Source organism: Mobula hypostoma, chromosome 5 (assembly GCF_963921235.1).
Source record: "Mobula hypostoma chromosome 5, sMobHyp1.1, whole genome shotgun sequence".
In the NCBI taxonomy this organism is placed as follows: domain Eukaryota; kingdom Metazoa; phylum Chordata; class Chondrichthyes; order Myliobatiformes; family Myliobatidae; genus Mobula; species Mobula hypostoma.
Window position 1 is genome coordinate 164,158,119 of NC_086101.1, and position 22,552 is coordinate 164,180,670.

Sequence of the window (22,552 nt, forward strand, 5' to 3'; positions counted from 1 at the left end):
ATCAAATGGATCTCCGATTCCTTAAGGCCAATTGCAGTCTTTAAGTAAAAAGACAAAATATATAGATCATTAAATAATTAAATACACAGAGACAGCTGATTTGGATCAGTTTACTCAGAAAAATATAACAGACTAAAAGAGTTATTATTTTTTTTTAATCCTTACACTAAATTGAAACATAATTGGCCACATACTTAACCAAATTAGCAATGGATAAAACACACCACCTTCTGGATGCCTGCTGTACTGTGAGCTGCATTCCCCAATATTTGTCATGAGAACTTCTTATAAACTTATGAATAAATATCCACAACCTCCAACTAAGGTATGTATGCAAAGTTAACTAAGATCTTGTAACTTTTATTATTTCCTTACATCATCTGAAGATTTAAACAAAAGCACATAATAAGGGATAGCGGAGTTTAAAGGTTTTTACACCAATGTTTTCTCTGTGATTCTCTCTTGAAAACAATGCCTATATATTGCTCGAAAGACTATTATTGACAAGTCAGCTTTATCAGCCTACAAAAGAAATTATCAAGTCATACACGGCAATAAACAAAATTCATTCCCATGAATGTTCACAAATTCACAGTCTATTTCTAAGTCAATTGAGAACTTGTCTCATTTTCCTCAATTATGAGAGGCACTGGGATTTGATTTCAAAGACAATAAATAGAAATATTGGCTATTTACCCAGTAAAGACTCAGATACTCATTAGTCAAGTCAATTTTCTTTGCAAATCTGAAAAATTGTCTTACATACAACAAAATCTGTTCAACAAATAGTTACCTGAACATTCCATAAAAACACAACCCCATCATCCCCTGCTGAGGCAAACCTGCAGAAATATAAATTAGCATAGAATTTATTCTTCTTGAATTAAGTGTAAAAATTTGAGGGAAAAAAACAGAAAAATGATACATCTACTAACTTTGCCATTCCTTCAGACTTTTAATCCCCCTACAGTATTCTTCATAAATAAATTCAGGCTAAGATAATCCATGGAACTTGCCATCTGGATGAGATATTTTAAACCAGGTCCAGGATCCAGGTATGCAAATGACATGTATTCCTTCTTATCCATGAGATAAAAAAGTGATAGGTTGCACTCAAATAAGTTTCATATTTAAAGGAGAACCTCACCAGCATCAAGACCAGATAACACTAAAATGACATGAAGTGGCAGATAAACTGGTGGAGAAACTTAGCAGGTCAAGCAGTATCTATGAAGGCAGAGGGATGGTTGGTGTTTCAGGACAAGACCCTGAATCAGGTCAGAGGGTAAAGGAGTATAAAGGATACGAAGATGGAGTGTTGAGGCAGAGGCAGAGAAGGAGGGAGGAGGTAGGGGCAACCAGGTGATAGGTAGAAACAGGCGAGGAGGTTGATGACAAGCCAATAGATCCAGGTAGGGGAGGTGGAGTGGAGTTGGTATACAACTCCGGGGTGGATGATAGGTAGAAGTATTAGAAGAAAAAGGGAACAGGTGGAGCAAAGTGGCAGAGAAGGAAGAAGTGGAGACACGAGAGACTGCGGATGCTGGAATCTTACAAGCAAGGAAAGTTACAAGTTGAACAAGGTAAGTGAGAGATGATGGGCAGATGGAACCAGTTGGGCAGTGAGGGATAATGGTGGTAGTGATTGAGGGGAAAATCAGAAGGAGAGAAAAATGAGTGCAGTCTGGGTTACCAGAAATTGAAAACTCAAATGTTCATATCATTAGATTGTAGAGATTGAAAGAGGTTCAAGATGTGGCATGTCATTAGATTAGATTCAAATGTTCATACCATTAGATTCCACACAGGTAGAACACAAAGTGCTTTTCCTCTAGTTTGCATCTGACATCACAATGACAGTGGACAAGACAGAGGATGGGCAAGTCAGTATGGGAGTGGGAAGAGAAATCTAAATGGCATTTTTGACAAAGTGCCACAAAACAGTCACCAAGTCTGCACGTGGCCTTGCCAACATCACGGAAGGCACACTGAGTGCACTGAGTATAGCTGAAGTTGGGGAAGGTGTGTGTAAACTACTGCCCGACCTGAAAGCCATTTAGGTCTCTAGGTGGAGATAAGGACGGAAGTGTAGAGATAAATGTTACATCTCCTACAGTTGCAGGGGAGGTGACAGGGAGGGTAGGGTGGGTATAAATCAGAATTGATTAGACAGCTTAAGATAAAAGAACCCCTTAGTGATCATAACGTGATCAAATTCCACCTGGAATTTGAGGAGAAGCTAAAGTCAGATCTATCAGTATTACAGCAGAATAAAGGAATTACAGAGACATGAGAGAGGAGCTGGCCAAAATCGATTGGAAAAGAACACTGGCAGGGATAATGGCAAAGCAGCAATGGCTGGAATTTCTGAGCAATTTGGAAGGCACAGGATATATACACCCGAAAGAGGAAGAAGTATTCTAAGAGCAAGAGGCCAAAGGGAAGGCATACATTAGAGCAAAGATTACTGGGAAGTTTTTAAAATACCAACAGAAGGCAACTAAGAAGTCATTAAGAAGGTAAAGATGGAACATGGAAGTTGCCGATAATATTAAAGAGGATACCAAAACTTTTTCAGAAATATAAAGTGTAAAAGAAGGACGAGAGTGGATATCAGTCCACTTGAAAATGAAGCTGGAGAGGTAGTAATGGAGAACAACAAAATGCCGGGCAAACTGACTAAGTATTTTGTAACATACATCAAAGTTGCTGGTGAACGCAGCAGGCCAAGCAGCATCTGTAGGAAGAGGTGCAGTCGACGTTTCAGGACGAAGGGTCTCGGCCTGAAACGTCGACTGCACCTCTTCCTACAGATGCTGCTTGGCCTGCAGCGTTCACCAGCAACTTTGATGTATGTTGCTTGAATTTCCAGCATCTGCAGAATTCCTGTTGTTTAAGTATTTTGTATCATTCTTCACTGTAGAGGACACAGTATGGTGGAAGTTCCAGGTGACAGAGGTCATGAAGTGTGTGAAGTTACCATTACTAAGAAGAAAGGTTCTTGGGAAACTGAAAGGTCTGAAGGTAGATAGGTCACCTGGACCAGATGGTGTAGGAACCAGGGTCCTGTAAGGTGGCTGAAGAGATTGTGGAGGCATTAGTACTGGTCTTTCAAGAATCACTAGATCCTGGAATGGTACCGGAAGACTGCAAAATTGCAATTGTCACTCCAAGAAGGGAGAGAGGCAGAAGAATTGAAATTATAGGCCAGTTAGTCTGACCTCAGAGGTTGGGACAATGTTGGAGTCTATTGTTAAGGATGTGGTTTTGGGGTGCTTAGAGGCATGATAAAATAGGCCATAGTCAGCAAAGGAGGTTCATGAAAAGAATTCCAAGTTTAAACGGCTTGTCGTACGAAGAACATTTGATGGCTCTGGCCCTTATTCACTGGCATTCAGAAGAATGAGGGGTGACCTCATTGAAACCTATCAAATGGTGAAAAGCTTTGATAGAGTGGATGTGGAGAGGACGTTTCCTATGGTAGAAGTGTCTAACACCAGAGGACATAGTCTCAGAATAGAGGGGTGTCCTTATAGAATGGAAATGAGGAGGAATTTCTTTAGCCAGAGAGTAGTGGTGGAATTTGTTGCCACAGCCAGCTGTGGAGCCCAAGTCTTTATGTATATTTAAGGCAGAGGTTGATAAATTCTTGATTGGTCAGGGCATGAAGGGATATGGGGGGAGGGCAGGAGATTAGGGCTAAGAGAAAAAGTGGATCAGCCATGATGAAATGACAGAGCAGAGATGATGGGCCAAATGGGCTAATTCTGCTTCTATACCTTACGGTCTAAATGAGCAAACCAAGAAGTCATGGCGAGAATAGTTCCTGTGGAAATCAGAACAGGGTGGGGAGGAGAAGATGCAACTGATAATAGGATCCCACTGAAGTTGGCAGAAATTCAAAGGAAAATGTGCTGAATGTGGAGATGAGAACAGAAGATCGGGGAATGGAGGCAATATGAGTGAGGGATCCATCAACCAAGGAGAGAGAAAAACACCTTTTCCTAAAAAGAATTTAGATGTCCTGGAACAAAAAAGCCTCGTCTTAAGATCCAGAGATGCAGGGGAGTTGAAGAAAGTGAGAGAAAGGAATGGTGCCTTTACAAGAGCACAAGTGGGAAGACATAGTTTAGGTAGTTGTGGGAGTCTATGGGTTTTTAGTTTGCTTCCCGAGACAAAGAGATCCAGGGAAAAGGAGGAGAAGTGTCAGAAATGGAGTAGAGATATTTGCTGTACACCTGCATTCTGACCACAATGGCCATCTTAAGCTTCTGGCTGGATACCACTTTAAGACTCTTTCCCATTCCCACACTGCCCTACTTGTCCTCAGCCTTCTCCACTTTCAGGTAGGTGCCACAGACAAATTAGAGGGAAAGCACCTCACACACCACGCCTGGCTAATCTACAACCCAAGTGTATGGGCACTTTTTTTTATATTTCACATGACCTGCAACCTCTGTGTTCCACTCTCCATCCCCTAGGTTTTCTCACCTGTGTTTTTAGCAAATCATACCCCTAGCCCCCAGTTGCATTCCCCTCCCCCAGCTACCTCCCAGTCAGATTACAGCACTTGCAGTCTCTTGTATCTTCATTAATTGGCTAAGAGTGACTTGGTGCATTTAATGAACCACCTATCCAGTTTTAACCCAAATTGGTGAAGGTGAAAATTTTCCAATAGTTTCAACAATCAGCATTACATTTTCAATTACACTGAAATATTAGCTACAGTTTTAAGTACAGCTGATGTGGTGTTCAAGAGCATAGTATTAGATTGATTCACTTTTCAAAATAAAACATTCAAGTAAATCAAATGAAACCTCAGATTAAAATTAATAAACAGACTTAAAAATATGTCCTGGTTTTATCCCGTATTCACATCATCCTAGATATTCCTGGCACGTACAGCCACGATGAACCATCAGTACATTTACCTGTGCTTCCACAGAATTACTTTCTGAACGTGTTAATGGATTTACAAAGTCAGAAGTCTCAGAAACATATTACCAAGGCATCCCCATCAGCAGACTACTGCTCAAGCTTACTTTTCTCTCTCTGGCCTTTCAACTTCAATGTATCTGACTTCATGTCCAAAAGCAAATACAGGAAGAAGAAAACAACAACTGTTATGAAGGCTGAGACCAGATCAATTTATCACCCCCAGAAACAATCTGAGGAAATGGTCCACCTGCTGATTGTGACTTGGCCTAAAAGGCCAATAAAATCCATCTATGAAGTACAATATAAATGTCGGGATCACGGAGGAAGCCCAAGCATGAAACCCAATCATGCAAGTTGTACTGAAGAAGCACGTTGAGGAAGTTTACTTTAATAATCCAGACACAGGTAAAAATTTTATGGAAAAAGAATTTATTTAAAGATCATGTCAATTCAATTTTCATACAATTAACATAATAAGATTTGCTTTTTTTATTCTTAAAGTAAGCTTTTCTTTAATGGGGAAACACACCCACATCAAACCTAATACTGATTCTACAGCTAAATAACATACTTCAAACAAACCATTACATCACACACTCATTTATAATCTGCATGACATATTAGCCAGCACTAAAATAATTTCTCAATAGAAAACAGCTGTACTATCTTATAATCATTCACAAATATATTACAAAGCTCAACTAATAGCAATTATGCACTATTAATTTGAGAACACAATGGTCCACCATAACAAAAGTTATCGTGATACATGCAAATGAAAAGCGTCATAAATATCATCTATTTCCCCCGCCAAAGGAAATCCCCAAAGGGATTAAGTTATTGAACTAATAATCTAAAGATCTCAACTAGCAATCACACAGTAGCTGTGGAATTTACAGTCAGTTAATTAAATTGTCTGAAACTACAAAGAGCTAGTTTCAGATGTAGTGACCAAATTCCTCAGGAGTAATATACTGTTCTTGCATCTGGCCTGCACGGGTCTCCAGTCTAGAAAGTTAACTCTTTTTCTCTTTGCAGATTCTACATGATATCAGTATTTCCAGTTTCCATAATATTTTGCTTTGGTTTCCCCATAAACTCAGTACTCTCCAACTACATTTCCCAACCAATGATGACATTTGAATAACATTAAAATTAGAAAAGGATATTTCTGGATCTGGATATTAAGAATTTCTCAACAAATAAATGATAAGGAATTGTAATATAGAATTCTTCCTGCTTCCTTTATATGATATACAATTTACCATATTCGGATGAGATATTTTAAAGTTCCTCAAAACCACTTGGAAAGATTCCATAATAACAATGTTTGAAAATTCCTTAACACGCATGAAGGAGGCAAAAATAATTAAATCTAACCTGATATCATCAATCCATACCATGAAGCGAACAATATCACTGTGGCCTTTTAGCACCTGGAGTTGTGTATAGGGATTCTGTGGTTGGTCATCGCCCAAACATAGAACCAGCGACTTCTAAAACATTTAAATGATAAATATTATTATGTAAGGGGTTTCTTCTTTTATGTTATTGCTAAGGCTAATAAAATGGCTTCTTTGTTAGGTTAAAAATAAAATGGCTTCTCTGTGATGTTAACTGCTGAGATAGTGATTCTCTCTCTAGCAGCTTGTTTGGGTTATAATTATCGATAACGAGAATTGTATTCATTTGCTAACCAATTGGGATACATGTTATTGTCTGTAAACTATTGTTTTTGCGGGCTTTGGGCAGAAGGCGGATGGGGACAGAGAGAGGAGACGCGATGCTGTAAGCTGGGTGACGGAATGGACCCTGAGCGGGAGTCCGAGGCTCAGGGTCTTCGGCAAGGAGCATCACACAGCATCTACACAACTTCATTACCCAGTTTGGCGGGGCCAAAGGTTGCTCCCCCTAACGAAAGTGAGCTGAGCAAGCCTGAGGCTTACCAGGGGGCTACAATTACAGTCAAGTTCCTTACAAAAATTGAAGAAACTTGCTTGAATGAACATTCTGAAATTGTAGAACATTTAAACAACTGAACAATACATTAGCAGTCTACAAAATTATTTTGAAAAATAAATAATCCAAAGCATTAATGGAAACAACCAAATTCTACCAATGAATGCATGACTGTACAGTATTGATAGATCCAGTTCAGACCGAATTATCAAGTTTGCTGATAATACAACAGTGGTTGGCCTCATCATCAACAAAAATGATGAGACTGTGTACAGAGAGAAGGTAGAGTGGCTGGTAAAATGGTTCAAGCACAACAACTTGAGTCTCAACATGGACAAGGCTAAATGCATCTTATTATTTCAAGTTCAAGTTTATTCATTTTAACTGTATACATGTATACCACCAAACAAAACAGATCAAGTTGTGCAACACAGTACATAACTCACACACAACACAAAGTAATATCACCACAAATGAATTAATAAATAATAAGCTCCATTTACAACACAAGTTAAAAGTAAACCGTATAACGCTACTGGCGCTTCATATGTGATGTGACCTGGGTGGTGGCTGGGAGTTCAGTCACGTCACAGCACTAGGGAAGAAGCTGTTTCCCATCCCAACAGTCCTTCCCATAATGCTAACGTACCTCCTGCCTGATGGTTTGAAGGAGATTGTTGAACGGATGAGAGGGATCATTGATAAGTAGGCGGTGAAAAAGGCGAATGGTATGCTGGCATTCATAGCAAGAAGATTCGAGTACAGGAGCAGGGAGTTACTACTGCAGTTGTCCAAGGCCTTGGAGAGACGACACCTGGAGTATTGTCTGCAGTTCTGGTCCCCTAATCTGAGGAAATACATTCTTGCCATAGAAGGAGTACAAAGAAGGTTCAGCAGATTGATTCCTGGGATGGCAGGACTTTCATATGATGAAAGACTGGATCGGCTAGGCTTATACTCCTGGAATTTAAAAGATTGAGGGGGGATCTTATTGAAACGTATAAAATCCTAAAGGGATTGGACAAGCTAGATGCAGGAAGATTGTTCCCGATGTTGGGGAAGTCCAGAACGAGGGGTCACAGTTTGAAGATAAAGGGAAAGCCTTTTAGGACCGTGATGAGGAAAAACTTCTTCACATAGAGAGTGGTGAATCTGTGGAATTCTCTGCCACAGGAAACAGTTGAGGCCAGTTCATTGGCTATATTTAAGAGGGAGTTAGATATGGCCCTTGTGGCTAAAGGGATCGGGGGTATGGAGGGAAGGCTGGTACAGGGTTCTGAGTTGGATGATCAGCCATGATCATACTGAATGGTGGTGCAGGCTCTAAGGACCGAATGGCCTACTCCTGCACCTATTTTCTATGTTTCTATGTTTCTGTAAAGGGCCCTGCCAATGCAGTGATCCTGGTACGTAATTTGTTAATTTATTTGTGGTAATATTACTTTATTTGTTGTGTATAAGTTTTAGATACTGTGTTGTGCACCTTATTCTGGAGGAACATTGTTTCTCGTTTGGCAGTATACAAGTATACTGTTGAAATGACAGTCAACTTGAAACATGGAAGGCTGAACCAAATGTAAAGGAATATTTTGCTCTGTATCAAAGGGCAAACAGCAGATATTTACTCCTCATGAATATTTATTTATCACTACAGCACCTTAACAGGTCCTGCCTGCTCAACTAACTGACACTGCCCATGTAACCCGTACATCTTTGGAATGTGGGAGGAAACAGGAGTATCTGGAGGTAACCCACACAAATAATGTACAAATTTCTTGGAGTCAGCTATAAAATCGAGCCTGGGTCACTAGCACTGTAATAGAATTAAACTAACCACTACATTACTGTGCCATCCCATCATGATGAAGACAAAACACGTAAGGACGACACTGCTATGGTGAGTCACTTGCAATTACTCCAGGAACAGTTTTGATTAACTCCAAATGGCAGAATATACTTTAGACACTTCGAATTAAAAATAAAATCTTTATCCAACTAATTTACAAAACAGGACATACATCTAAGAATCCATATATATTAATAACAAGATGAAAGTTTTATCCCTCACCTCCACTGGTTCTTGCACATCCCTTCCTCCCAGCAACCACCGCAACATCTCTCAAATCTGCAAAAAAAAAGATATATCAAATAAAACCAGTCAAGATCTAGTTGTAATAACCACTCATAGCTTTCAATTTACTCATATAAATTAACATCCTGGTTAGAAGAAAGGGATCTTAATTCTGTCAACATCTCTGAAATGTCTGTCATCTTCAAATATCAGCAAGCACTGTCTGAATTATCTTATTGCAGCCATTTGCTAATGACATAAATGTAACTGGAAGTAGTTCAAAAGTGCTCTACACTTCTGTTGTATAATGCACAGTACCAATATCATGTTGGCAAGATCTTTTATACATTGTATAACAATTTATAATGAAAGAAAAATACAACATTATCCAAAATCAAGATTGAAGCCAAAGGAATGAGTGGGATTAGAAAATCCACTTTTTCTCTTTTAATCGTCTAAAGCCACTATAGAACCTCAACTATGTTAGAAACATCCGAAGCTCCTTCACAGGAGCACTATCAGAATGAACTTAGCAATAAATCCAAAAAAGAATTACTTCAGGGTAGCTTGATTGGAGATAAGTGTTTGTTTTAGGAATCACTTGGAAGAAAAAGGAGGACATGGGGAAATATTTTGTAGTACTTATCATCCAAAGGAGAGGCGCAAGAATCCAGAACCAAAGGAGAATTGCCATAAGGGCAATCCCAGAATGTAGCAAGAGAGTGGAGTGTTTTCTTCCTATAACATTCTCACTGCCAGCACAGCAATCCCATCACTCCCTGTAACCCTTTCACATACCCACGAATTCCACTTTCTGCTTCTTTTGCCACCAACCTAAACTGATAAATAATTTACAGTAGACAGTTATCCTACCAGCTTATCTTTGAGAAACAGGAAGAAACCTACCTGGTCTGAGACAACTTGAAGACACCAGGATTGCAGCCAGGTTTCAGAAATGTAGCAACAGTACCAACTGCTACACTGCTACATCTCCCTCAATGGTCCCTCTAATTTATAATGACCAATGTGTATAAAAATCTTGTGTTGTGCAATTTTTTGCCCAGTGACATGTGAGCACTGAATTTTATATAGAGAGATATTCATTTAAACAGCTAGCAAAACACTGTCAATAAGAACTTTGATCTCATCTGGGTTTGACCGTTTTTGCTCTCATTCATCTGCACTCTCACAAACCATACGCAGCAGGTAATGAAGGATTTTCTTGCCAGACTTTTGCACACAGTCCATATGAGATTTGCTTGTTAAATGACGTTTCAAAAAGTCAAATTTCCAAATCTCATTCCACTTCTTCCCACCTGCAAATTCTCCACCAATTTTTGCAATGTGACAATACACGCAGGTAACACCAATTTCCATATTGTACATATATATTTCTCATAGCTGCATGTTACTGGCCTCGTGAACTTTCAGTGTAGCAGTTTCCACTGCTTCATTAAGCCATTCCGTCCTTCTGCGCTTCACACTCTTCACTTCTTTGGAATTCGACGTAATGAATCCACAATTTCTACACTAAAAACAGTATAAATAAGCCAGTTCTAAAATCTGCAGACAAATCATTGCAAATTCCACGTTGTCCCCACTGTCTGCATCAGAAACCAGAAAAGGAAATGTAATTATGTACGATTGTGAAATATACTTAACATGCCAATGAGTTAAAGTGTGCGCAGTTTAAATCGGTTTGTGCGCTTGTAGCAAAATATGTGCACGTGCATGCAGCTTAGAGGGAACAGTGATTTCACTTCCGTTTTACTTTATCTTTTCTATGTACCTTATTTATTCAAATTATTAAGCCATTATCAAAAACTCAATTAATTTGTTCATTTGCTAATCACTCCAATAAAACATCAATTGTCCATTTCCCACTATAATACTGCCTGATCCACACAGCACTCCCAGCAGCTCTTTTTTTTGACTGATGACTATTATTGTCTGAAGATAATTCCACATTTCTACCACCCTCTGTGCTGATATCTTTGTACCTAATAAGAAATCATTTATACATTGGTACTTTAATTAAATTCAAGTCATAACATGTGTAAATAAAGATCGGAAATAAATAAATAATGTGCTCGGCTGCTTAAGTAAATGTAATTTTCCTACTCCAACGTTAAAAAATTAAGAGCAAGACAAAGCTCTGCTGCTTTTAAACCGCCTTTTCAGAACTCTGAATTTGTTTTCATTTGAAGGAAAAGACCTTGATATCCATTTTGTGTTTGCTTTTTTGGTGTTACCATACAGTACCTAAAATAATGACTTCTATTTTCTGAGATATAATGAATCCATTTTGCAATCTTAGGCCTGGAAGTTTCAATTCCTATTGGTTCTGGACCAGTAACTACAAAAAAAATCTCCAAGTTCAATGTACACTGAAAACAGTAATGAGATGGGTACAACACCAATCCTCACTTACTTGTTGTTGAAGTAGGCATCAAAAAAAAAGCACAAAAGCATTAGAGCCAAATAGTGGGTCAGTAGGTCAGATAAAACAGGTTTACCTGCCTAAGTAGAATGTTTTAAACCTCTCAAGACCTATTTTTGAGAAAAGCATAAATTGCTATCTACTCTGTTACAAATAAACTGCTGAAGAATAAACAGTGGTAGACTAAATACTTATTCACATACTTGTTATTGATAAATCCAAATATATGCATTTACAAACGCAAGGCAAACCAAATGTCCAAAACTGAAAGTGGACCAAATAGAATCAGATAATTCTCCCAATGGTTCAGTGGGTTTATCAATCGAGCAACTGAAGCATATACACAGGGAAAATCAGTTCTGTAGCTGATTCCTACAGTTAGAGTCATCATTCTGAAGAAGGCCATTCACCTCATCAAATTCTTATCAGTGCCATTTCTCTGCTCTGTCCCTACAATTGTATTTTCTTATGTCAATCCAATTTCCTAATACATCATTGGCTGTCTCTGCTTTCACCATCCTTTTGGACAAAACGTCCAAGACATCATTACGCTCAGCATAAAAGCATAAGGAATTCTCCCTCATACTCAAAACATTAAATCTATACTGCCTTTCCTTTGTCATGAAGTATTGGGATAACTTTTTTTCATTTATCTAAGCACATCATAAACAAGTAATCTCTGTCAAATTTCACCCCTTAAACTTGCTTTGCTCCAAAAGCAATCACTTCAGTTTCTCCAGTCAAATTCTTGCTGACATTCTTCTTCACTGGGAACATTCCAGTAAATCTACCCACCCACCCTCATAGCTCTCAAGGATCTTCACATCCTAGTATAGTGGCCAGTAATGATTGCAGTACACAAGCTATCCCACCCAAAGCTTTGTCAACAATAAGCACAGCCCCTCTGCATTGGCAATCAACACCTCAATGTTTGAAACCAAGATCATTCACATTTTGCTGGATACTCTCAATATACAACTGCTAGCTTCGAAGACCTATGTACATGAAACATCATTTCTCTGCTCTGTCATTTTTAAAGCACTTTGTTCCGGTACCAATATGGCCTTTCCTAATCTCCTCTGCTTTCAATTGTCTGCTAACCCTACTAGAATCAACTGGTATAAATCTCAAATGTTTTTCATATCCTAAGTATTTACTCCCTCTCAGACAATATATTTAAAACCTGGTTTTAATGCGAACCATTGGGTGAGGAAAAATCAACCCAATGCTAATTTGGCAGGCAGTAGTGAGCCAGACACCGCAGTGGTTGGTGCTGGGTCCACAGCTGTTCGCAACATACACTGGGAAGAGAGGACTGAGGGTAGCATATCTAAATTTGCTGATGACACTAAACTGAGTGGAAAAGCAAATTGCACAGTGGATGCAGAGAGTCTGCAGACAGATTATAGATCAATTAAATGAGTGGGCAAGAATCTGGCAAATGAAGGACAACGCTGGTTAACGTGAGGTCATCCATTTTAGAAGGAAAAATAGAAGCTCAGAGTATTATTTAAATAGTGAAAGATTGCAGCATGTTGTTATGCAGAGGGACTTTGAAGTGCTCATACATGAATCACAAAAGGTTGGTTTGCAAGTGAAACAGGTCAAGAAGGCAAATGGAATTGGCCTTCATTGTGAGAGGGACTGAATTTAAAAGCAGGGAGTTTAAACTGCGGCTAGACAGGATACTAGTGAGAATGAATCCGGAGTAGTGTGTGGTTTTCCTACTTGGGGAAATACACCGGCTTTGGAGACAGTGCAGAGGAGGCTCATCAGGCTGATTCCAGAAATCAGAAGTTTAACCTTTGAGAAGAGATTGCATCACCTGGGGCTGTACTCGCTGGAATTCAAATTTAGAATGAGAGGAGATCTTATAAAAACACAAAATCTTGAAATGGCTATGTAAAATAGAACCAGGAAAGTTGTTTCCACTGGTAGGTAAGACTAGAATCAGGGGACATTGCTTCAAAATTTAGGAAGTAGATTTAGGACAGAAATGAGGAGGAACTGCTTTTTCTAGAGAGTAGTGAATTTGTGGAACTCTCTATCGAAAGAAGCAGTAGAGGCGATCTATTAGATATACTTAAAACATTGTTAGAGACAGATTTTTACCTAGTAGGGCAGTTAAGGGTTATACAGAAAAAGCACATAAGTGGAACTGAGTCCATGACCAGATCAGCTATGATCTTATTGACTGATGGAGCAGGTTCAACAGGTCAGATGACCTACCCTTGTTCCTATTTCTTATGTTATCCATTAGTCACAACTGATTGCTCTCCATCTTAGTGCCTATTTTTATTCCAAGCTTTCACTGACCATTGTATTCCCAAAAATTTCAAATCTTGTCAACAAGCCTTTTGTGGTTTAATAACAGGAAATATTGGAAATAATTAGCAACTCAGGCAACATCTGTGAATAGAAAAAAGCTGGTCAATGACCTTTTATAATTTTATGTAGTAAAATACATTTAATCAAACGTTTTATTAAAATTCAAGTACAGAAGATCTTCTCTGCATTCCTTTTATCAACCTTACAAATTTAAAAAAAGTTAAGTTAATCATTCATGACCTGCAAGCCTACATTGGCTCCCATTAACTAAGTTAAATCTCTGCCGGTGCCCATTAATGTTTTCCCCTTGGTTATTGTCTCAACCACTGAAAACATGAAAAGAACTAGCCTGCAGTTACTGGGAATAAAGTAGCTGATCTCAGACTCCCAGTACAGGGTAATAGGTACCAAACTGAAACATCTATTGTTCTTCTCTCTAATCTTAGTACTTTCAACATTCCTGTTATTTCAGCTTTACACTTGTACCTATTCTTATAGAAATAATGAAGGTCAATTACAATTGAACAGATTCCTTAAATAAAAGGAGCACCTATTAATTTCAGATTATCTCCATTCACAAGAGTCTAGGCTGATTTTTTTTAGACAGTTCCTTTAAACTCATTTGGGAAACAATAAACGGTCAATGATCACTGCTACCATACAGAGTAATGCTGCAATCAATTTGTTCACAATAAAATCCCACAACACGGCAATGTGAGACATGGACAGATAGACAAAAGTTCAAACTAAATTTATTATCGAAGTACATATATGTCCCAAGGTGTTTCAGTAACATCAGTCTCTATGATAAAGGAGTCCTTGAACTACCTTTCACTGGCTTTACAGAGGAATTCAAGTATTCTAAGGTTCGTCTATAGACGTCATTCAAAGACTCTCGTGACAAGACCATCAGTAATGCTGCACAGACCTTATCAAATGGGTGGAACTCGACCCCAGCTGATGCAGTGCAGCAAGCAACAGCAGCCCTAGGCATAAAGACATTGTGGTGCAGGTCCAACAGGGCAGGAGGGCCTTTGGTCTGGCAGCAAGTGGACAAGGCCACAATTCCACAGTGAAGGAAGATGGTTATCAAGGAAGTGCAGTGACAAGAAGAGTTAGACAGATGTGCAGAGGTTGCCTCCCTGGCTAAGCAGGGCAATGGATACCGTGGGAAAGCTTGGAGAAGAGGAAAATCAGCTGGAAGGACATATGGGAGATGGAAGCAAATAGACTCAGCTTTCTCATCAGAGATACATATGATGTTCTTCCATCACTAAAAAACCTCCACCAGTGGGTCGGTGAGGACCCAACTTGTTCCCTGTGCCTGATTTCAGCAACCCTCAAGCATATCCAGGCAGGCTGCAAAACCAACCTCACACAAGGCAGATACACATGGCATCACAACCAGGTCCTGAAGAGTCTGGCAGCAGCAATCAAGACCAAGAGGATAGCAACCAACTCCTTGCTGCCTAAAATGACTAATGCTCTGACACCAGCAACATTCATCTGAGAGGGAAGGAAAAGACCAACTAATCTCCCTCCTATGACAGAAACAGGACAGAAGAACATGGCCCATGACTGGAAAGTGTCCACAAGAGGCTACACTACACAGATCCAGCAGCTGAAGCTCAGCAACGGGGCTGGTAAACCAAAGTTTGTCCTGTGGAAGTGGGTTGTAGGGAATTTATAGCCACATCCACCATCAATGTTTTTTTTAAGATTATGAGGACACGCAGTCCGCTTTTATTGTCATTTAGTAATGCATGCATTAAGAAATGATACAATGTTCCTCCAGAATGATATCACAGAAACACAAGACAAACTAAAAGAAAACTGACAAAAACCACATAATTATAACATATAGTTACAACAGTGCAAAGCAATACCATAATTTGATGAAGAACAGACCAGGGGTACGGTAAAAAAAAGTCTCAAAGTCTCTCAAAAGTCCCATCATCTCACGCAGACGGTAGAAGGGAGAAACTCTCCCTGCCGTGAACTTCCAGCGCTGCAAACTTGCCGATGCAGCACCCTGGAAGCACCCGACCACAGCTGACTCTTGAGTTCCGTCCGAAAACTTCGAGCCTCCGACACTGAGCACCGAGCACCATCTCTGCCAAGTGCTTCGACCCCGGCCCCGGCAATAGGCAAAGCCGAGGATTTGGGGCCTTCCCCTCCAGAGATTCTCGATCGTACAGTAGCAGCGGCAGCAAAGCAGGCATTTCAGAAGTTTCTCCAGATGTTCCTCCGTGCTTCTCACGTCTGTCTCCATCAAATCAGGATTGTGCATGGCCTCTATTTAACAAATACGATATCATTTTGGAGCGGCCAAGCGCGCTGCATCACGCCGCCAAGTTGCTAAAGGAGCTAGGGATCCATGGTCAGACTCTACCACAAACCATAACAGCCACATCAGAGGCAGTGAAAAGAAGCAGTCCCTGGCTTTGGATCAAGCAAAAAGACCTTTCCTGGGCTCCTGGACTCCTGATGCTCTCCTAGCACCAGTAGAGGGGGAAGACACAATGGGAGGTGACTCTCGGATGCCAAAAGTCATCTTTGAGCCCTCCGGAGATGTCGTGGGCTAATTGATGAAACATCGAGGAAGGAGGATGCCCACTTGAAAACACCTGTGTGTCATCCTTGTGCCACTCCCAACATCAAGGCAGTCTCGAGCAAGTGCTCACAACCCATTGGTACGAGGGACATTAACATCTTATGCTGTGTTTTTTTATTGTTTTTGTCACCATATGCATACAATCCTGAGATTCATTTTCTTCAAAGTTCAAAGTAAATTTCACTAACAAAGTACGTATATATCACCATATACAACCTTGAGGTTCATTTTCTTGTGGGCATACTCAGCAAATCTACAGACCAGTAACTATAATAGGATGAACAAAAGATCAACCAAAGTGCAGAAGACAACAAATGCAAATATAAATAAATAGCAATAAATAAAACTGGACACACTGGAGGCTGTGTTAGAACAAAAGAACCTACAGAAAATCCTGGCAATTCTGGACAATGTGTCTCACCCTCTGCATGCCACTTTGGCTGAACAGAGGAGCACTTTTAGTAATAGACTAAGACAACTGCGCTGCTCCAAAGAGCGCTATATGAGGTCATTCTTACCCTTGGCCACTAGGCTCTATAATGAGTCAATCTATAGCCAGCGAAGTGATGATCTCGCCCTGCTAGACTGATTGTGGCAACTTATTTTTTATTCTTTCTACTTTTCTTCTAATATTTATATCTGTGCACTTGTAGTGCTACTGTGACACTAATTTCCTTTGGGATCAATAAAGTATCGATCTATCTATAATGAAAACATGAGATAATGAGATAAAGAGTCTTTAAAGTGAGATCATTGGTTGTAAAAACATTTCAATGATAGGGCAAGCCTGATGGTTGTAGGGCAGTAACTGTTCTTGAACCTGGTGGTACGAGTCCTGAGGCTCTTGTACCTTCTACCTGATGGCAGCGAGAAGAGAGCTAGTGGGGATCTCTGATTATGGATGCTGCTTTCCTACGACAGTGTTTCATGTAGACGTACTCAACAATGAGGAGGGCTTTACCTGTGATGTACTAGGCCGAATCCACTACCTTTTGCAGGATTTTCTGTTCAAAGGCAGGAGTTTCCATACCAGCCCATGATGCAGCCAATCAATATACTCTCCACTACACATCTATAGGAATTTGTCAAAGTTTTAGATATCATGTCAAACTTCCACAAACTCCTAAGGAGGTAGAAGCGCTGCCATGCTATCTCCTCAACAATGAGTTCTTGCTCAAGTTCAGTTACTGTCATTCATCCGCACACATGTACACTGCTATGTTTACAATCAACATTCCTGCAAACCGAGGTGCATAATGCAGTACATATGCATAACTCACACAATTAATACGTGAAGTAATATTACCACCAGTAAATTAACAAATAATAAAGTGCGTATGGATCTATTTCTTTTAGAGCAATGACCATAGCACTATGTATTGATCTATTGTCTACGCGTGCATTGTTCTCTCTCTCTTGCTGCAATATGCTTTTATTTAATTGACATGCAGTTGTGCACAGACAAAACAAATTGGTGACGATTACAACCTGAACGTCAGAAAATATCATGAATTGCACTGGCAGTTACGGCACGATTACAAGGTGAACAAGGTGAAACAGCCAGAGTTAAACAGTACAGAGAAGGCCATCATGGATGCTAACAAATGTGTAAGTACAGTGCATTGTAACAGTGAAAGGAACATTGAACTTAAAGTGAGAATAACACGGCGACGGCTTCTGTCGGAAAAGTTGACAAATTTGATAGTACAAATGAAAACTGGAAGTCATATATCAGGAAGGCTAAACAGTACTGTAATGCAAAAACATGGAGGAGCAAAAGAAAGCCCCTATGCTTCTTAGCTTAAAATGCCCAAGAACATAAGGTCTCTTATGCAACCTGGAATTCCTGAGAAGCCAGCAAGCAAGACATTCAACGAAATTACAAAATTACTTGAGCCCTAAACTGCTGGTAATAGCTGAGAGATTTAGATATTACAAGTCAAAAGATGAAAGCATTTCTGAATACACTGCAGAACTGCACAAACTTTCCCAGTACCGTGACTTTAGAGATGGACTTTCTGATGCAATAAGGGACAGGCTTGTATGTGGCATACATAGTCAAAGCACTCAAAACAGGCTATTATCTGAAAGAGACCTACGCTTACAACAAGGCACTGACCATTGCAAGATCGTTACAGAATGCAGAACTACAGAAAAAGAGGTTAGAAGGTGAAATACACAAAATGTCCCTGAATGGTGCAAAAACCCAAAAATGTTATTGACGTGGCAAAGCCTCCCATGACACAAGTGACTGTTGGTTCAAAGAAAAAGTCTGCAGAAAGTGTCACGGACAAGGTCACATACAGAGAGTGTGAAAGGCAGACAAAAAATACAACTGAATAAAAAGTCTCAAATAGAAAATTAAGCAAATGTATAAAGTTACCGAATGTAAAATAGAATCAGACAACATAAAGTCTGACAAAGATGAACTATCATACCTAGAACTGTATAGTATTACTAAAGCAGATTGCAATATAATATGGATCACAATAGATGTGTCTGGTGTAAAACTGAAAATAGAGTTGAATACAAGATCAGCTTTGTCTATAATTTCAGAGGCTGAGTACAACAAACTGTTTTCTATGATACCATTAGATAAGACCTCTGTGATACTAAAACCTACACAGGTGAAAAAGTGTCTCCCAAAGACAAGCTGAAGATAAATAGAACGTATGGAGACCAAACAAAGCAGTTAGAGCTTTATGTATTGAAAAGTGGAGAGCCAGCACTTTTCAGATGTGAATGGCTGAGAAAAATCCAGCTAGACTGGCAGTCAATCGAAGTTCTGTGTGGTATCAACAGGCAACTGAAGCCCAAATGGTAGCATTAAGCAAGAGGTTGTCACAGCTGCTTCATGCTCATCAGGAAGTGTTTGAGAAGGGAATAGATAAACAGATTGAAAACATGGCCGAAAACAGTTCTGGATGACAAAAAGTTCACAATGCACCCCCACAGGCACCGCTACACCCGTGGGAATGGCTGTTGTCACCATGACAACGAGTACATATCGACTCTGCTATGCCATTCATGGACTCCATATTCCTGATTGACGTGGATGCGCATTTGAAGTGGCTGGAGGTTTTACCAATGAAATCAAGCACCTCAGGGAAGATTTTCTCTGCTCTGAGGACTATCTTTGCCAGAAATGGGTTACCGAAACAAATTGTGAGTGGCAACGGACCACAATACACATCAGAAGAATTCCAACTATTCATAAAGAAAAATTGCATCAGACATTTCAAGTCAGCTCTTCATCACCTAGTAACGAATGGGCTAGCTGAAAGGTTTATCCAAAGCTTCAAGAAGCCCATTAAAGCGATGGACAAGGAGAACGTTTCTCTACAGCACAAGGTGGGCAATTAATTAAAGCCATCTCCCCCATGTTTGCTTTTATTTCATTGATATGTAGTTGTGCACAGACACAAGGTACATATACATGTTCAAAAGTAAATAGTATAATGCTACTGGTGCTTCACGCATGATAAGACCTGGGTGGTGGCAGGGAGTTCAGTATTCTTACAGCCTGGGGGAAGAAGCTGTTTCTTGTCAAACAGTTCTTGTCTTAATGCTACAGAACCTCCTGAATTCAATGGTAGGGGGCAAAGAGATTGTTGGACGGATAGGAGAGATCATTGACAATACTCAGGGTCCGGTGTTTGCAGCGCTCCTGATAAATATCTCTGATGGGTGAAAGAGAGACCCCGATTATCCTCTCAGCAGTCTTCACTATCCTTTGTAGGGACCTGCAGTCAGATAACTTGCAACTCCCATACCAGACGGTGATGCAGTCAGAGTCAGGACACTCTCGATGGTGTTCCTGTAAAAATTGGTTAATTGGTTAGAATGGAGGGGGGTGAGGAACCCGCACTCACCTCAGTTTCCTCAAGAAGTGGACAAGCTGCTGTCTTTCTTGACCAAAGAGGTGGTGTTGAGGGACCAGGTGAGAGCATCTGTTATGTTCACTCCCAGAAACTTGGTGCTCCTAACTCTCTCCACGGAGCAGCCGTGTATCTGCAGTGATGAGTGGTCACCTGGACCTTCCTAAAGTCTACAATCATCTCTTTAGTCTTGACCGTGTTGAGACTCAAGTTGCTGTGCAGGTTCCATTATACCAGCCACATTACCCCCTCCCTGAACTCCATCCTGTCGTCCTTCAATCTGATGGCTGAGCAACAGTTTAATAATAAATAAATATAGGCAATCAATCCTGTTCTGCCCAAGAGCAACTTATTATAAATCGGAAATCAGTACCCCGGTATTGACACCAGCATCACATTTCTAAAGCATTCAATAATATGAACTAATTTCAAACTGGAGTAAGTGGATTCCGTGAAGCAGCAATAATGAACACAATGCACCAGCCCCTCTGCTGACTGAATCATTTCACCTACAATCAAGTGTACAGTTTGACCGTTGCAACTGTTTAAAAGTGCACCCATCAGCCGGCAGAGAGAGAAATGCTCACCTCACGGTATTTCCCGGGCCAGAAGGGCGGGCAGGCCAAGGGCAGCAGCGCCAGGAGCCGGGTTGTGGGATGCTCCCGCTGCCCTCACTCAGGAGAACGGCATGAGATCGGTCGGACGCTGCCGTGCGGTGTGGACGAGCCGGAGCGGAGAATCAGGAGCTCCGATCACGCGCGTCCGGAAAGAGCGACAATGTAAACGCCCGCCGAGTGAGCGCGTCAACACCGGAAGTACACGCCCCGAGCCAGCTGAGGCTGACAGTTGCCGCGCGCGTGACGTCCGGTGACTCGAGGTGGGGAAACGGACCGCTGATGACGTCGGTTGGGTGACGTCATGAAGGGATGAAGCTCCACGCCACGACAGCCCCGAGGGGTCGGGTATTGCACTGTCGGCAGTACCAGATGAGATTAACTGAAACCTCCATACACTTTCTCTCAGAACATAACAGCTTTACGCTGCTTTTGTTTTGGAAGAACAGGATAAGCCTTTTATTAATCTCCTAGGACATGTAGATCGAAGATCTTGATCTTGCAGATGTACAGTGCCCAATCTCATGTGAACTAGCGATGTCTTGAATCTTGGGCTTGAACAAACACAGGTAATATCTGATACTGCTGCTCTTTAGTTTTGAAGATGAGCATCCTTCTCGGGAAGGATATGTTGGAGGTGAAGTGCAATATTGCAGTGAGGAAGATTGAGAAAAGTGCCATGGTCAGGAGCAGCATTGTTTTCACTGATGTAAGCAATGATGCAGGCCTATTGTTTAGGATTATGGCTTGCACAATGAGAAAAAGCAACCATAAAATAAGAGATGAATGAGGACAGTGTTCCACAGTCCATCCCTGATGATGGATTTTAAAACTTAATTGACATCAAAAAGCCTAATGAATAGTGGTTGGTGCTGCTTCCCGCATTTTTCTTGGAATTGTACTTAAGTATATAGGCCATGTTGACTGTGCCTAGGTGAACAGAATTCACACCAAAATGTTCTAAGCAGCTCTTTGATTACACTGGGCAACAAAGATTTTGCTTCCTGAATACTTTTTGGTGTATTTTGTAGTCCAAAGGCTGCTGATCTTGAAAAACACCATGAAATTTCCCTATTATGCACTATTATTTTTGAAATCTCCTACATTTGTTATTTCAATTCGTAATTCAAGTCAATTAAAATGTTGCCCACAATGTGAGCTGAAAAGTTTTCTATCCTCTCCAGGCATGCTTGGGCAGGGTGGATGCTGTATTGCAGGACAGGTTGTAGAAAGGCTGTAAATATCCATGAAGGATTTCAAAGTTTAAGACATATGTTTCCTACAATAATTGATACCAAGACTAAGGAAGCCATTTTTGTTGGTCGACAAATCAAACAGATCATCAATGGCAGGCAATTCAAAAAGCATGTAGTAGGACTGGAGAAAATCACATGGAAGACATTCAAGGATGTTGTTGAAGATTTTCTTGGCAACTACAGAACACCAAACTATGTGCAACTGGTTGACAACATACCTCAAGCATATGAAACCATGAAGTACATGTCACTAAAGATTAATTTTCTGCATTCCCATTTACACTTCTTCCCTGCAAATCTTGGTGCTGTCAGTGATTAGCATGGTGAAAGTCTTCACCAGGAAATTGCGGTCATTGAGAAATAGTATTAGGGCAACAAGAATCCATCAATGTTGGCGGATTATTGCAGGACACTTAAACTAGAAGCCTGAGATACTGAGTACAAATGAAAATCA

The 22,552-nt window shown here is 40.3% G+C and overlaps 1 protein-coding gene across 4 annotated transcripts in view; it reads right to left on the reverse strand.

The window, feature by feature from the left end:
- Nucleotides 1-21,043, reverse strand: part of wdr41 (WD repeat domain 41) — a 44,708-nt gene extending 23,665 nt beyond the window's left edge. For 2 of the 4 annotated variants that reach the window (XM_063049307.1, XM_063049309.1), the window contains exons 1-3: nt 20,816-21,043; nt 8,966-9,022; nt 794-842 (exon numbers count right to left, since the gene is read on the reverse strand). In XM_063049307.1, coding sequence (XP_062905377.1) covers nt 794-842; nt 8,966-8,985 — 69 coding nt within the window. In that variant the 5' untranslated portion in view covers nt 8,986-9,022; nt 20,816-21,043. Of the gene's footprint in view, nt 1-793; nt 843-6,318; nt 6,435-8,965; nt 9,023-20,815 lie in introns of those variants that run through there. The other 2 variants (XM_063049306.1, XM_063049308.1) reach the window with 2 other exon arrangements.
- Between the last annotated feature and the right edge of the window lie 1,509 nt (nt 21,044-22,552).